Consider the following 15,860-nt stretch of genomic DNA (forward strand, 5'->3'; position numbering starts at 1 on the left):
TTTGCTACCTACAAGAACCTTAGTTGGAAAAACCCCTTATGAAGCATGGCATGGTGTAAAGCCTTCAATTGAACATATTAGATTTTCGGGATGTGTTTGTTTTTCTTTTGTGCCAGAAGTAAAGAAAGGCAAGCTTGATAAAAGGGCTGAAGTTGCAGTATTTTTGGGTTATAGTACCAACTCCAAAGGCTACAAGTTGTACAATGTGTCTACCAAAAAAGTGTTTGTTAGCACAAATGTCAAGTTTGACGAGCATGCAAAGTGGAATTGGGAGAAAAATGAAATTACAGCACAAACACCAATTGTTGTGTCTCAAGAACAAATTTCAAAATCTAAAACTGATACAGAATTTGTAGTTAGGGGCACTGGATCATTAGATGAGGTTTATACTAGGTGCAATGTGGCTACATTAGAACCTACAAGCTATGAAGAAGCTGCTAAGCATGATGAATGGAGAGCAACAATGATTGATGAGATCAAAATAATTGAGAAAAACTCAACTTGGCAGCTTGTTGACCGGCCAAAAAATTGCAAGGTGGTTGGTGTTAAGTGGGTCTATAAAACCAAATTAAATCCAGATGGTTCTATGAACAAACATAAGGCTAGATTGGTGGTGAAAGGATATTCTCAGCAACAAAGAATTGATTTTTCAAACACTTTTGCTCCTATGGCGGGGAATGACACTATAAAACTTTTACTAGCCTTAACAGTAATGAAAAGCTGAAAAGTTTATCACATTGATGTAAATTTAGCATTCTTAAATGATTTGCTTTAGAATGAGATATTTATGGAACAACCAGAAGGTTTTCAAGGTTTAGAAAATGAAGGCAGGGTGTATAAGTTTCACAAAGTTTTTTATGGGCCGAAATAGGCTCCTAGATCCTGGTATAGCAGAATTGACTCCTATTTGCTACAATAAGGGTTTATAAGGAGCGAAAGTGAAGCTGCATTATATGTTAAAAAGCTTGATGATGAGAAGCAACTTTTTGTTTCATTGTATATTGATGATTTGTTTGTTACGGGAGATAATGAAGTGTTTATAGAACAGTTCAAACAAAGAATGAAAAGTATGTTTGAAATGTCTAATTTGGGTGATATGAAGTATTTAATTGGGATGAAAATTCACCAATCTGATGCTGGTATTTTTATTTCTCAAAGAAAGTATGCTTTGGAAGTTTTGAAGAAGTTCAAAATAGAAAATTACAAACCAGTAGCTACTCCGCTGGTTTTGAATGAAAAGTTGTCTAAGTCAGATAATTCTGAAAAGTCTGATGCTTTTGTTTATGGAAGTTTGATAGGGAACTTGTTATATTTTTCTACTACTAGGCCAGATATAATGTATGATGCAAGCTTATTATTTAGATTCATGCAAGCTCCTAGTCAAACTCATTATGGTACAAATAAAAGGGTTATGTGATACATTAAAGGTATATTTAACTATGGCATATGGTATTTGAAGAATGATAGTTGCAAGCTTGAAGGTTACGCTAACAATGATTGGGTTGGAAATGTAGATGACTGCAAAAACGCCTCGGGTTTTGTTTTTTTCTTTTGGAAGTGGTACATTTGCATGGAATTCAAAGAAGCAAGATATGGTGGCTTAATCCTCAACTGAAGTGAGTATGTCTCTACTGCAGTAGTAGCTAATCAAACCATTTGGCTTAAAAAGATCTTGGCTGACTTGGAACAAAATACTAATAAAGCTACTGCAATTTGGGTGGATAATAAATCTGCTATAGCTATCATCAAAAATCCAGTCCAACATGGAAGAACTAAGCATATTAATGTGACATTTCATGCTATCAGAGAAGCTGAAAGACTTGGTGAAATTAGTGTGAGATATTGCAAATCTGAAGATCAAGTTGTAGATGTTCTGACTAAGGCTACCTCAAGGCCTAAATTTGAGTTTCTAAGAACAAAGCTTGGAGTCTCCCAGAAAAATCTCAAAGAGGAGTATTAGATGAGATTTTTCTTAGATATTCTAAAAGTGTATGTCAACCTTTTTTATGTTTTAGCTTGACAGAGCAATTATAAGCAGTCAAGCATGATACACGTAATGTGTCAGTTTGTATTTGATTAGGATACATTTTTTATGTAATACTTGCTGAAGTTTTAGGATATGATTAACCACTGCAGTAGTAGTAGCCTTTTGTATATTATGCACCAAAATCTTAATGAAAGATACACTATGTAGTTTTAAAATTTTTCTGGTTTTGTTTTCTTTTCCAACTCTCTTTTTTATTCTGTTTCATAACTAGAGTTAGAGCTTGTTGTTGGAGAGTAACTACTAAGAAGTTATAGCTTGTTGCTAAGGAGAAGCTTGTGAGGAAAGAAAAGTTTATTTCTAATGCTCAACTGTTGAAGAGATAAAGCTTACTGCTGAGGAATCTTAAAGGATTAGGCTCTATCACATAGCATGGGAGCAAGAAAAATGAGAATCAAGTTATACCATGTGGCGTGGGAGCAAGAGAAATGAGATTCAAGTTATTTAACTTGATGGTATTCCCTAAGGGTGGGAGTAAGAGAAATAAGAGTTAAGTGGTGGGAGTAAGAGAAATAAGAGTTAAGTTATTTGACTTGATAATATCCCCTGAGGGATTGAACTCTACCACATGGCTTGGGAGCAAGAGAAATTAGAATCAAGTTATTTGACTTGATGGCATTTCTTGAAAGACTTAATGGTATCTCTTAAAAGACTAAACTTTACCATATGGCATTAGAGCAAAAGGAATGAGAGTTAATTTATTTGACTTGATGGTATTCCTTTAGAGAGTAGACTCTATCACATGAGGTAGAGCAAATTTGAGAAAGTAATTACTTGGAGCAAAATTTTGCTACTGAAAAAAAAAACATGTTGTTAAGAGAAAGAAGTATATTATCAATGAAGAGACATTTGTTTGTAAAAAGGAGGAGGAGTTTATTTGAGCATCACTAAGCATTTTTGAATGCTTAGTTTATTGATATTTCTATCCATCCGTACGTTGAGGAACTATTGGGAGATAGTTGTTGAACCTATATTACCGGAGTCACTACTAAAGCCTTTGTTCTATTAGGCTAAGTTGCCCGTAGCCTAGTTGAGGGCCCATTGGAGGTCTCCCCTAAGCTCTTCCTTAAGCACTGCTTAAGACTCCTCTCTACCTAATGTAAGTGCATATACGGGACTATTGATGTGTAACACCCCAATACCTGACCTGGTCGTTGGGTCTGAGTTACGAGATGTCACATCCTTTGCCATAGCAACTCTGATTAAAGCACGGACAATTCATAGCATTCAATAATTAAAATTCAGTTAAAACATACATTCAACATGAAATAAAGTCAATTTCGGGTCTTACACAAGCTTACGTAAGCTTTAGAACTAATCCAAGCTAGAAATGAAACCTAATTGTAAAGAATTCAAAATGCAGGATCAACATCGTGATGTCTTCCTTTCCACGACATGACGACGCCAAACAGTTTATCATGTCACGACGTCAAGCCACTCAGCGTCGTAACATCACTTACTGTAATGGCCTCGTCAAGACAACAAGTCTCTCGTCACACCGTGACCCTATAGCTCACTTACTGTAATAGATGATTATGTACACCAGATTATAATTCTGGAAGATTAGTAGTCGAAGTAAATAATTTGTGTCCTACGCTCATTGGTATAACCGAAGAAAAAATTTGCCCATCACTCATCGAGTCGTAGCCGAAATAACTCGTACTCGATCTATCCTATGGCATGTCAACTTAAGTAGCCTTTCTCTTGAACTGAAGCTCTAATACCACTTGTCAAAACAATTGGAGGAGTAAATGTAGCGACCAATTTTCAATTAAAATAAAAAATTAGCTTGTCAAAATTTTAAAAGAATAAAAACTTTGGTTTTGAAAAATATGATGTTTCATTTAAAGAACGAAGAGTCGCCACTAATTTTTGTTACTAGGTATGATCAATTACATATAAAATTATCCTTTTGAAAAAAAAAGAATTTTTTTTGAAGAAAGACAATTTTAGATTTGTGTTGGAATATAGAAAAGGAATTTGAATTCAAGAATCAGTTACGCATAAGGAAAGTTTTAACACCCTTGTAACGTCCAAAATTGATGCATAGTTAAATGTGTGTTGTCTAAAATTCAAATATTAATATTTAATGGTGATGGCTGAGTCGAAAGGTGTAATCGTGAACCATCAAGATTGAAGGTAATGGAATTGTTTTCTTTGTTGAAATAGTTTTCTTAAGAAAAATTGATAATAACATTGAAAATACTTATTAGGATTTTAAAACAAAAACACTAAATCAAACCCATCATGATAAAATAATTTTTTTCTGTTGAAATAGTTTTCTTAAGAAAAATTGATGACAATAATTTGATTGAAATAGTTAACAATATTAATTATTTAGACTAATTAATGACATTATAAAACAAAGGGACCAAATTACATTAAAATTAAAGTAGATAGCTTAAACCTTAAGTTTTAGCATGGTTTAGGGGCCAAAATTGAAATTTGAATGTTAACAAAAAAAAAACAACAAAACCTAAAAAATACAAAACTACTTATTAGTCTATAAGACTTTTAGAGTAATTTATAATTATAATCGATTGAGTCTTAACTTGATTGGTATGAATATTATTGTTAATGTAGGAGAACGTGGGTTCGGGTGCGCTGAAACGCATTGTCCTCCTATTTATGGGTTGAAGAGGGGATATGAGTAGTTCTAGGAATTATGTCCAAAAAGAGCAGATATATTCAGAATCTATAAAAAATATTTAATAATTTAATAAAAAAGTTAACGATATTAATTATTTAGACTCGTCATCAATATTATAAAGATAAATATAAACCAAATTAGGCTAATTTATCAGTAAAAGCTAAATAAAAATAAAAATTGAGAAACTATGTTTTTTTTTTAATTTACTAATCTATATTGTTTTTGGAGAGAGAAAGAAAAACGCATCCTGTAGGGCGCACTTTCAGCCACGTCAGCTAGGATGTGTTTTTACTGAAAATTGACAAATTAGTTCTTTTGATTATATGGTTAAATGTTAGTTTTTTTGTCCTTAAGTCTTGGGTTCGATTATTTTCTTACTCAAATTTGTATTTTTTATTTCATGTTGTTTTAAGATTTTTTTTATTTTTAATTAATATTTTTGACACATTAGTTTTTTTATTAGATGGTTAGATAATTGTGATTTTATTTTTGAGTCTAAGTTCGATTCATCTTATAAGCATTTTAATATGCATTTTTTATTTCATGTTGTTTCAAGCTTTTTTATTTATTTTAATTAATGTTTATAATTAATAAATATCTTTATTTAAACCATGATTTGATTTTATAAATAGAAGAGAGATGAATTAAAAATAAAAAAACTTGAAAACAATATATTTATTAATTATAAACATTAATTTAAAAAAACTTGAAACAATATGAAATAAAAATACATATTAAAATGCTTATAAGATGAATCAAACTTAAGACTCAAGAATGAAATTATAGTTATCTAACCATCTAACCAAAAGAGCTAATATGTCAAAAATATTAAATAAAATAAAAAAGTTTAAAACATAAAAAATATAAATATAAATATGAGTAGGAGAGAAATTGAATCTAAAACTAAATGATAAAACGCTAACATTTAACCATTTGACAAAAAAAACTGATTTGTTAATTTTATTAAAAGGATATGTTTTCCATAGATAGATAAATTTTAAAAAATAGTATAGGTTCTCAATTTTTATATTTTTAAGCATATATTGATAAATTAGGCACCAAATTATATTAAAATTAAAATATAGATAATAAAAAGAGAAAAACTAAAATTTAACCGCTTAAAAAATTAAAAAAGAACATAATGGCGGGATCTGATACGGACTATATACCTCGGTTTACAAAGTCGGCATAATAACGGATATATTGATAATTCCAGTAAAAAGTTTCTATTGCAGTTTCTTTCTTGATAGAATCCTAATTCTAGTGCAATTAATATGAGCTTGATGTGCTTGAAGATGAAGCAAGATATCTGTGAAAAAGAGATCATCACTTCTAGGGATTTTCCCTCCGCTTATCCCTCCCTACCTTCGTAATCTTCCATCTTCAACAGCTTCGCATCGGATTTGAACTCTCGTACAAAAGCCGAAGGACCTGTTTAATTGCAGGTCTAGCCCGCCCTTCTCTTTGGCTGCACCCTCTCACGATGGACACAACCTTCGACTAGAAAAGAGAAGTCGGTGGTGACATTCTTAACATCCTCCATCCAGGAAACCTTCCGACTCCGACTATGCCGATCAATCGCATGATCGACTCCAACTACAACAACTCTCCGTCGCGCACAATTTACTCTGATAGGTTTATCCCCAGCAGATCCGGCTCAAATTTCGCACTTTTCGACATCTCCAATTCTCCCACGTCAGACCAAGGAAAAGAAGACCGTTCTATTGCTTATCAAAGCCTTTTACGCGCCACGCTGTTTGGGCCCGATACGCCGGGTACTCCGGTTTCCCGCAATATTTTCCGGTACAAAACTGAAACTAAACGGTCTTTACATTCGCTTCAACCTTTAGGGTATGACGAGTCGGGCCTTGGCATTAGCCATAGTCCTGTTAAAGCTCCCAGGAAGGTTCCCACCTCACCTTACAAGGTGAGGTCTTTATGCGTTTTATGGTAAACTGGGTTGAAATTAGAAAATTAGTAGGGTCTTTTTAATAAAAAAATTTCGGGTTAACATTTATTCCTATGCTTTTTTTTTTTAGGTTTTGGATGCACCTGGATTGGAAGATGATTTCTATTTGAATTTGGTGGACTGGTCACCCAACAATGTCTTGGCTGTGGGGTTGGAAAGTTGTGTTTATTTATGGAATGCTTGTGGTAACAAGGTTACCAAGTTGTGTGATTTGGGGATTCGTGATAGTATTTGTTCAGTTGGTTGGGCTCAATGTGGAACTCACCTTGCTGTTGGAACTAACAATGGCCAAGTTCAGGTTTGGTTATAGGATATTTTTTTCTTGAAAGATTATTCTTGCTCCACTATCGCCTTTGCTTGGAGTCTTCTAACCTCTGTCTATATTTCACTTCCAGTCTTTTGCACATAGGATAATGCAGTGAGTTAATATTTATCACTTTGTTTGTAGATATGGGATGCATCTAACTGCCGCAGGGTAAGAACAATGGAAGGGCATCGATCACGTGTTGGGGTGTTAGCTTGGAGCTCTTCTCTATTATCTTCTGGTAGTCATGACAAGAGCATTCTTCAAAGAGATATACGTGCTCGGGATGATTTTGCCAGTAAGCTTGTTGGACACAAGAATGAGGTGAGACTCTTACTCATCTTCAGTTTGATTTAGCATGCTCAGCAATATATATATTTTTTGCCCTGACAGTTGTGTATATATGCATTTATACAAATACTATTACAACTGGATATTTGTTATTTTTTCCAACGCTCAGATTTTTCTGACATGCATCTCCTTTTATTTCATAATTGCCACTTCTTTCTCTTGTTTGTCATGAATTCATCGTCCAATGTTTGTCATTAGTTATTTTGGGAATGGTAGTGCTACTTTTTTTGTGTTCATTCATTTTTATGTGCTTATTCCCGAACTCTCGAGTCTGAATCTCCGGTGGCTATTTGTAGGTTTGTGGACTGAAGTGGTCTTACGATGACCGTGAACTAGCATCAGGCGGTAATGAGAACAGAGTATGTAATACATGTTCTTTTCCCTGTGTAATTTATTCCTATATATACTTATTATATTGTTCAATTTTTGAACTGATTGAATGGGGAATCTCTCAACCATATGCAGCTTCTTGTTTGGAATCAACATTCAACTCAACCTGTCCTGAAACACTGTGAGCATACCGCTGCTGTAAAAGCAATTGCATGGTCTCCCCATCGGCATGGCCTTCTTGCATCTGGAGGTGGTGCAACTGATCGTTGTATTCGATTCTGGGATACAACCACTAACACACACTTGAGCTGCTTGGACACTGGCAGTCAGGTGATCATTTCTTTTTTGGTCTCTATCATATCGTGCCCCTTTAATTTGTCCTTACACGTGCATGGAATAAGAAAAAACACCGAACAGATATGCCACTAGTTTATTTTTGTGCCTAAGTGCTTAATACTGGAGTTTACAGTTATAATGTCCATTTTATGCATGACAGATAAGCAATCTTGTGTGGCCTAAGAATGTCAATGAACTTGTCAGTACTCATGGATCTTCCCAGGACCATATAATTGTTTGGAGATACCCTACCATGTCAAAGGTATGCGAAGTTTAAAAATAGTGTATATTTGATAATAGTTGCTCATCATCTACTTTTGTTCCTTTCTAAAATTTTATTGTAATGATGCAGTTGGCTACTCTCACGGGCCACACAACTCGAGTTCTTTATCTCGCAATCTCTCCGGATGGACAGGTAGGTTGCTTTCCCACGCTTCATGGTTACCCTCACCTTCTACTCTATAGTTGAGCTTTATTTGTGCGTACATGGTTTTCCTATGGTGAAATGACTTTTTCTTTTTCTTTTTTTTTTCCTTGCAGAAAATAGTTACGGGATCTGGGGATGAGACACTTTGCTTTTGGAGGTTGTTCCCTGCCTCTAAATCTCAGGTAATGGCATACATTTTTGCTCAACAAAGCTGATTTCTATTCAATACTGTTGAATGCTTACTTTTGTTCTGTTTTGTATGCAAACTGTCTGCTAGCCAAAAGTTTATAAAGCAACTAATTTATTTGTCGACATGATGTTTTTAAACAGAACACTGATAGCAAAATAGGAGCATCATCTTTTGGACGAACCTCAATTCGTTGACTCTAAGTCGTGCTCTGAATTATCAGATTTCATGAAGAGATGGTGGGAGCATTCCTCATGCTCTCTGAATTACCGAACTTGTCAGCCTGAACCAACCCACAAAATGTAGTCAAGTGTAGAAATGTGGAGCAGGTTCAAGAAGTAATTTGTGGCTAGATTATGAATCCCAATATTCTTTATTTTTTGATTAGAAATAGATAATTTTTTGGTTCAATGATTAAAATAGAGATTTATTGTATAGAGGGAGGTGATATTACTTGTTCTTAGCACGATTCTTTTTGTGATCCATCTTAATAAGAGGTGCACAATTTCCATATTGTTTTTTTTTATCTAAATAATATAAAATTTTAATTACAAAATGTGATAGGTGATAGATTAATTACAAAAATAATATATTCTTTCACTAACGTGTCAAACAACACCATCTTAAAAAGCATTTTATCATTTGACAAGCTAGAAACACCATCTTAAAAAGCATCTTATCATTTGACAATCATTCTAGCGAAATTTTTTAAGGTAATGCTTTCAACTAGTTAGACAACATAAAAGATGAGTATTTTCTTTAAATATTAAAATACTATACGTGTAAGAAAAAATTGTTTTTAAAGTGGTGTTAACACATTGATAGCACTGGATGGGAATTTAAAAAATTTGAAAAGAAAAAAGAGTAAGAAAAGAATTGTTTGTGTTATTTGTGTTGAAGTTTTAGGAAAAGATTATGATAAGGCATGATTCTTTTTGTTTGTAATAATAGTTTGTATATTATATGTTTATATTTTATTTTTAATATTTAAGATTATATTATTGTATATTTATGTTTGTATTTTATTTGTTAGTATTTTGTGTCAACTTGTGAAACCATTTCTAGTTATGTGTATGATTGACATTATTGGTTCATTATTATTTTGTATGTTTGTAATTTATATTTTACTAGATTAGTTATGTTTATATATATATATATATATATATATATATATATATATATATATATATATATATATATATATATTAATAAAGATACTTATGTTTTAATGTTATTTTGCATAGAATAGAATATTTCAATTGCAAACAATCGAGTTAAGGTAATTTATTTAGTAACTTTTTGTTTAGTTGGTGATAAATATTATTATGTGGATATTTTATTTAAATAAAACAAAAATAAATTTATTTACGAAAAATGGGTGCTAAATATCATTATGTGGAAACATTATTGTTTTAAAATGATATATTTTGCAACACCCCTTAGCTTGTCAAGAAGATATGACATGTATCAAACAACTAGATAGATCCCCCAACGGACTAGGGCGTTACAAACGGTTTCAAATCTTTCGAGTTAAGTTAAATCTTTGATAAAACAGTTATGAAGGTTTCCCTTTTAGTTTAAAACTATTATTCTTCTTTCGTTCAATATTGCGTCTTCAAAGAAAATATTAAGAATTATACAAGAGAAGTCTCATTATCCAACCACTGCTTAGCTGAGGCATATGCATATAAAAGATAAGTTCATAAAATACAAATCAAGGGAGTTTGGTGTACCCTTCCATAGTGAGGGGCAATTCTCTTTTTAAGATAGAATAATACAAACGACAAAGATAATTTCAAAAGTTAGATGCAAAACGTATGTATACGTCATTCGCCAAATAGTCATGCATGATACAAAAATAAACAAGTGGTTCACTCGTAATCGCAGATCCGGCGTAGTCCCCTTCAACTGATTCCTCTTCTACTAGAAATACTCTTGAAAAAGGATAAGTAACGGAGTACGTTTAATTAAACTTAGTGAGTTCCAAAAATGGATGAACAATTTATAGAAATACCACTATTCAACAAGTATCAATACCCATAAGAAAAACAAACTTATGCGTGAGATTCTATCGTATAGATGCAATACCTCAATAATGTTATCTACAGTTCACTGGCGGAATCACATTGTCAATTTAAATATCACACAGTATATGGGCGTTTACTGTTTGCCAACTCATGCGTAACTCTCACAATTATGCAACTTACAAATGACTCTTCCTTGTGTCAGCCTCAGATCCATAATTTAGATTTTAGAATCACAATTCAGTCGTATTCATATTCATATCATCCTTGTTAAGTTTAACACGTATTCTCTCGCAAGGCTGAGCCGTGATTTATCAATCTGGTTTGTAATATAATTGCCTTACTCGAGGCATTACAAACAGGTTTCCTTTCTATATTTTCACATATAACAATTTTTCTGGTACTGGGTTCGTGCAATAAGGAGGGTGTTCTTACCTCGAAAATGACCATGCTCACACATACAACGTTGGTTTATTACACACGCATCCAGACACAACACAACGACTCATTTACAATAGAGACAACTTACCGTACACAACCTACATATCATGGAAATACCATAACCCAAATGAAGTAAAAAGGAACTCACCAACAAGCTTTAGAATAGAATCTACTCTACTTGTCTTTTGCTTCGATTGCACAAACCTTCACTAGCTTCTTGAGCTAAATAAGAAACAATTATGACTATCAGACCATTTATCTAATTTAATCATACATGCACTAATGCAAAAACGTAAATCCCTTCGACAACAACCTAAGGGCTTTCCAGAAATTACTAGTAAGCTGGTACTTAACAATGGCGTTTTGACTAGCTACTAGAACCTCTTTTGTCTTCTCTGATGAAGATACCTTAAAAATTTATAGAGACTCAGAAAAGGATGCAGAGAAAAAACAAAGGTGAAACATGTCGATTATCGGCATCCATATATAGCACAAATAGCAGGGACAAAGCTTAGTGGGAGAGTCAGAAAATCCCACTATAACCTTTGAAACCCGAGAAAAGACTTGTCTAAAATTTTGAAACCTAATTATCTACCAAACATAACTACTACCACTAATCAGCTTAGTGAGTAGTAAAACGTTGTTTGCACACTAAAACAAGTCAACTACACAAATTATCCAGCTACCAAAACACATCAAACTGTCATCTACAGTACTCTAGTTAAATCCTAATTAGACCTCAACTAACTCTAACGATACTCACCAAGTCACGTTTTCACACTAAAACACAGAAAATAAAACTATCGATTTGCGAACTAATAAGTTCACCCTAAAGTATCTAGGGTTGGTGAATTGTCTCCTAAAAGAGTCCACCAAAATGACGAATTCCGCCAAATGTTGAATCCACGCAATATGTCACCTAGACACTTAACAGAGAATTTACCAACCTCATCCTTTTTCTACCCTGGCTTATTCAACTATGTGCCAAACAACATATTGATACAGTCTATGTCGGGTGGGCTGTTACATTTTTATTCAATTTTTTTTGCATATATCGAAATGATTTTATTGATTAAAGCAACCAATTACACTACCATGATGATTAATGTGTCGGTAAAAAAATTGTTATTTGCTATTCACGAGTATTTTATAAATTTGCACGTCATTGTTTTTTTTAATTGACATATTTAACTAATATGGTAATCTGTTATGGATAAGGTGAGTACAACATCTTGAGAGTGTGTGTCCATGGTCTGAGCTACCTACTAGACGAACGTATTTTCCCACATTTGGATGCCGCGAGATTTGAAACAGTGGCATTGATTAAGATGTTTAAGCTTAGGGCTGACTTGATATCGACCTTGGTTGAGAGGTGGTGCTCAAAGACCCACACATTTTATTTGCTATATGGGGAGTGCACCATCACCTTAGAATATGTTGCATTGCAACTTGGGCTCCCAGTTGACGAAGCTACAGCCACAGGTTCAAGTAAAGTGATCAAACCTGTGTCACTTTGCTATCAGTTGCTTGGACGATTATCGAGTGATAGTGTTGCTAAATTTACCAATTTAAAATTTTCTTAACTTAAGAAAAATTTCAAAACTTTACTAAGTATTGTCTCTAAGTGGGGGAAGATGTGCACTGTTTGGGTGTATATAACGGAGCTGATAAGGGTACTCACATCAGACTCATGTAATAATAAAGTCCACTTGGTACTTGTCTATGTTGGCAGACTTTTCAAGTTGCCCATTCGTATAGTTGGAGTTCAACAGTATTAGCAATGTTGTATTGTGAGCTTTGTCGGGCGACAAAGCACGATACACAAGATATAGGTAAAATGACATTTTTGGCATCATTGAGTCACTAACAATATGATTTCCCACTTGTAAATAGGTAAAAAAAATTTTAAAACATTGATTAAAATTTTTTTTATGAAAATATTATCTAGCAATTTTGTTTTCTTTTAGATGGTGTACTTGTTCGGGGGATTGGAAAGTCAGAAACCCTATTGTATAGACAAATGATTGAGGCATACACTGGAGATGAGGTAAACTTATTTCAAAATAAAATTATAGTCATGTCATTTATTATTTTAGTTATGTTATTTTATTCATGTCATTATAATCATGATATTAATTGTGCAGTTCTTATGAATGTCATATGTTGCGGGTGTAATTCCTTAGTCGGCTTGCCACCATTCATATGTGTGGTGCATTAAAACACCTACCCTAAAATTTTCAACTGTTGAATGGTACAACGGGGACCGGGTTCTGCGACAATTCGGGTGTAAGCAAGATATTTTAGACGTTTTAGTCAACTTTGACAATGTCCACGACATTAATAAGAGAGGAAAAGATGCAAAAAATGTAAAATTGGAGCATCAATAATGGATCATAATGTGGAATGCTTGGTTGGATAGGAGGCCTCAAATGGACTCTTGTGTGGGGGATTTCACGCCCTCGATCCACTACCATTGATGGTATATAGAAAACGGGTTGTCGTATTTGATTGGTGGTTGATGATAGTCCCTGGACACATGCACCGATGAGGACATCAACAAAGTGTACTGAGTCGCTCCCATCCTCATTGAAGACACTCGCCTCTTACTCTTGGGCCCAAACCTATAGCTGTCGAAGATAATGTAAAGGATAATGAGTACTCGGTTCATACACGAACATAATCGCAACATGTGTATGAATTTTCATGTACATGAATATCCAGACTAGTTCTTATCATCTGGAGTTGCGTAGTAACAGTTTTGTGTTAGAGTTCCAAGGCTACTCATATCATACGTAAATGTTTGGTTCCAGTTCTCATTATCAACAATTGGGGTCATCAGTGATAGATGATATGTTTAGCTCTGCACTCTAGTACTTCACACCTACATGTCAAACCTTTAGGACATATGATTTTTCGGGTTACTTTGATACACCCCAAGGTTCGTCAATAGATGATGAGAATGCAGGTTCGATGGAGGAAAACATTAAGCTCCAAATAGATCGTCACCAACAACCCAGAACTCAACAAGGGCACCATAATGTTTCACCCTACAAGCAGCTCCATCTAACCATCAATTTTGATTAATGTAAATTGTTAAGTGATTGTACCCTTTTTTTTTCTAGTAAACTTTATTTGAATTTGTATAAGGTTTCATTTGTTCCCCTTTATATTAAACATGACAAGGTTGGTGTTATATTAATCAATTTTGATTAACATTTTAGTTTTCCAACTTCAACCTCAATTTCCATTATAATTATCTCAGATACAATTACTATGATAAAATATATAAATAATTCAAAATCAAATTATTATGGATCATAAACACAAAAACACAATTTTCTCTAAATTGAATTATGGTAACAAATTATGCACAACATTAAATAAATTAATATATGACATAAACACAATAAACAAATCATCTAAAAATAAAAGGACCAAAATTAAAATTTCACCATTTTATTAATAATATAAGTAAAGGAAAAACATCCCTTAAAAATAAAGAAAAGCCATGTCCTAAAAGGAAAACCAATGAGAGATAATAACACGCATCAAAAGGAGAGTTTTTTTTACATTACTTTTATATACAGTTTATAGATATATATATAGGGCAATTTACCAATAAAAGCCCTTTTTTTTCAAAAATTACCAAAATGGGCCCATTTTTTAATTATTTACCGGAATGGTCATTTTCCGAGAAATCGCATCCACGTCAGCGCGATGTCAGGGTACGCGTCAGGAAATCGCATCCACGTCAGCGCGAGATGCTGACGTGGAAGGAAATCGTGCTCTCAAAGACGCAATTTCCTTCCACGTTAGCATCTCGCGTTGACGTGGACGCGATTTCGGCCCGCGCGTGAACAGTACCCAACGGTCAAAAAAATAAAATATCGGGCCCATTTCGATAAATTTTAAAAATATAGGGCTTTTTTGGTATTTTGAAAAAAATTTTTGAATATTTTTGTACTTGTATTTATTTTTTTAATCAATTAACTCTTCAATATTACATCAATAGCAACAAGTACAAAAAATATTCAAAATTGTTACCAACAAGATTTGAACTAAGGTACTAAGGGAAAAGAGCAAGCATCTTAACCAACTAAACTAAACTAATTAATTGACATATTATAGAAATACTGTTATTATCTTAATTATATTACTTACGTTCTAACGATTTATCGGACCTATTCCATACACGTGTCAAATAAGAAAAAATAATACAACAATTCTGTAAAAAAAATCTGGTGTTTACTTCAAATAAATAAGGAAAATAATGATTTGAATGTTTCAAAATTCAATTTTAAACCAAAAAAATCAAAGTTTAGGGGCAAAAAAGGATCTTTTTCGATGAAAACTGCGGCAAACCGCCTTCGGCTGTTTGTCAGCGTGTAGATCTCGAAAAGTTATTCGCAATAAAAAAAATCGTCTCAATCGGACAACCGAGCCAAAAGTTATGGCCTTTCAAAGTTTTCCAAGCTAAAAAACATAAACTGTTCGTCCACGTCAGCAAATCGCGTCCTCGTAGGCGCGATTTGTGTCTACATAAGCAAAGCGCGCTGACGTGGACGTGATGTTCTGACACGTCCCCTGACATTGCGCTGATGTGGACGCAATTTCGGGGAAATGACCCATTCCGATAAATAATAAAATACCGGACCCATTTCGGTAAATTTTTAAAAAATAGGGCTTTTTTTGGTATTTTTCCCTATATGTATACTGATATTGATGTATTTTAACGTATCATTTTAACTTTATTAATATTTTAAATAGGTTTAAATATGACTGAAGTCCCTAAGCTTC

General features: G+C 33.5%; 1 protein-coding gene across 1 annotated transcript; it reads left to right on the forward strand.

Moving 5' to 3' along the window:
* Positions 1 to 5,953: 5,953 nt before the first annotated feature.
* Positions 5,954 to 9,089, forward strand: LOC105792157 (protein FIZZY-RELATED 2). Its single transcript, XM_012620579.2, has 9 exons — positions 5,954 to 6,621; positions 6,734 to 6,961; positions 7,112 to 7,291; positions 7,615 to 7,677; positions 7,784 to 7,978; positions 8,145 to 8,246; positions 8,337 to 8,399; positions 8,525 to 8,593; positions 8,742 to 9,089. Exons 1-9 carry the CDS (start codon positions 6,262 to 6,264, stop codon positions 8,793 to 8,795), a joined length of 1,314 nt encoding a protein of 437 aa, XP_012476033.1. The 5' UTR covers positions 5,954 to 6,261; the 3' UTR covers positions 8,796 to 9,089.
* Positions 9,090 to 15,860: the final 6,771 nt, after the last annotated feature.

Source organism: Gossypium raimondii, chromosome 8, assembly GCF_025698545.1.
Source record: "Gossypium raimondii isolate GPD5lz chromosome 8, ASM2569854v1, whole genome shotgun sequence".
Taxonomy (NCBI): Eukaryota; Viridiplantae; Streptophyta; class Magnoliopsida; order Malvales; family Malvaceae; genus Gossypium; species Gossypium raimondii.

Coding starts and splice junctions, on each gene's coding strand:
- LOC105792157 (XM_012620579.2), top strand. CDS start 6,262: ATGCCGATCAATCGCATGATCGACTCCAACTACAACAACTCTCCGTCG. Junction 6,962..7,111: donor CTAACAATGGCCAAGTTCAG/GTTTGGTTATAG, acceptor CTTTGTTTGTAG/ATATGGGATGCATCTAACTG. Junction 8,247..8,336: donor GATACCCTACCATGTCAAAG/GTATGCGAAGTT, acceptor GTAATGATGCAG/TTGGCTACTCTCACGGGCCA.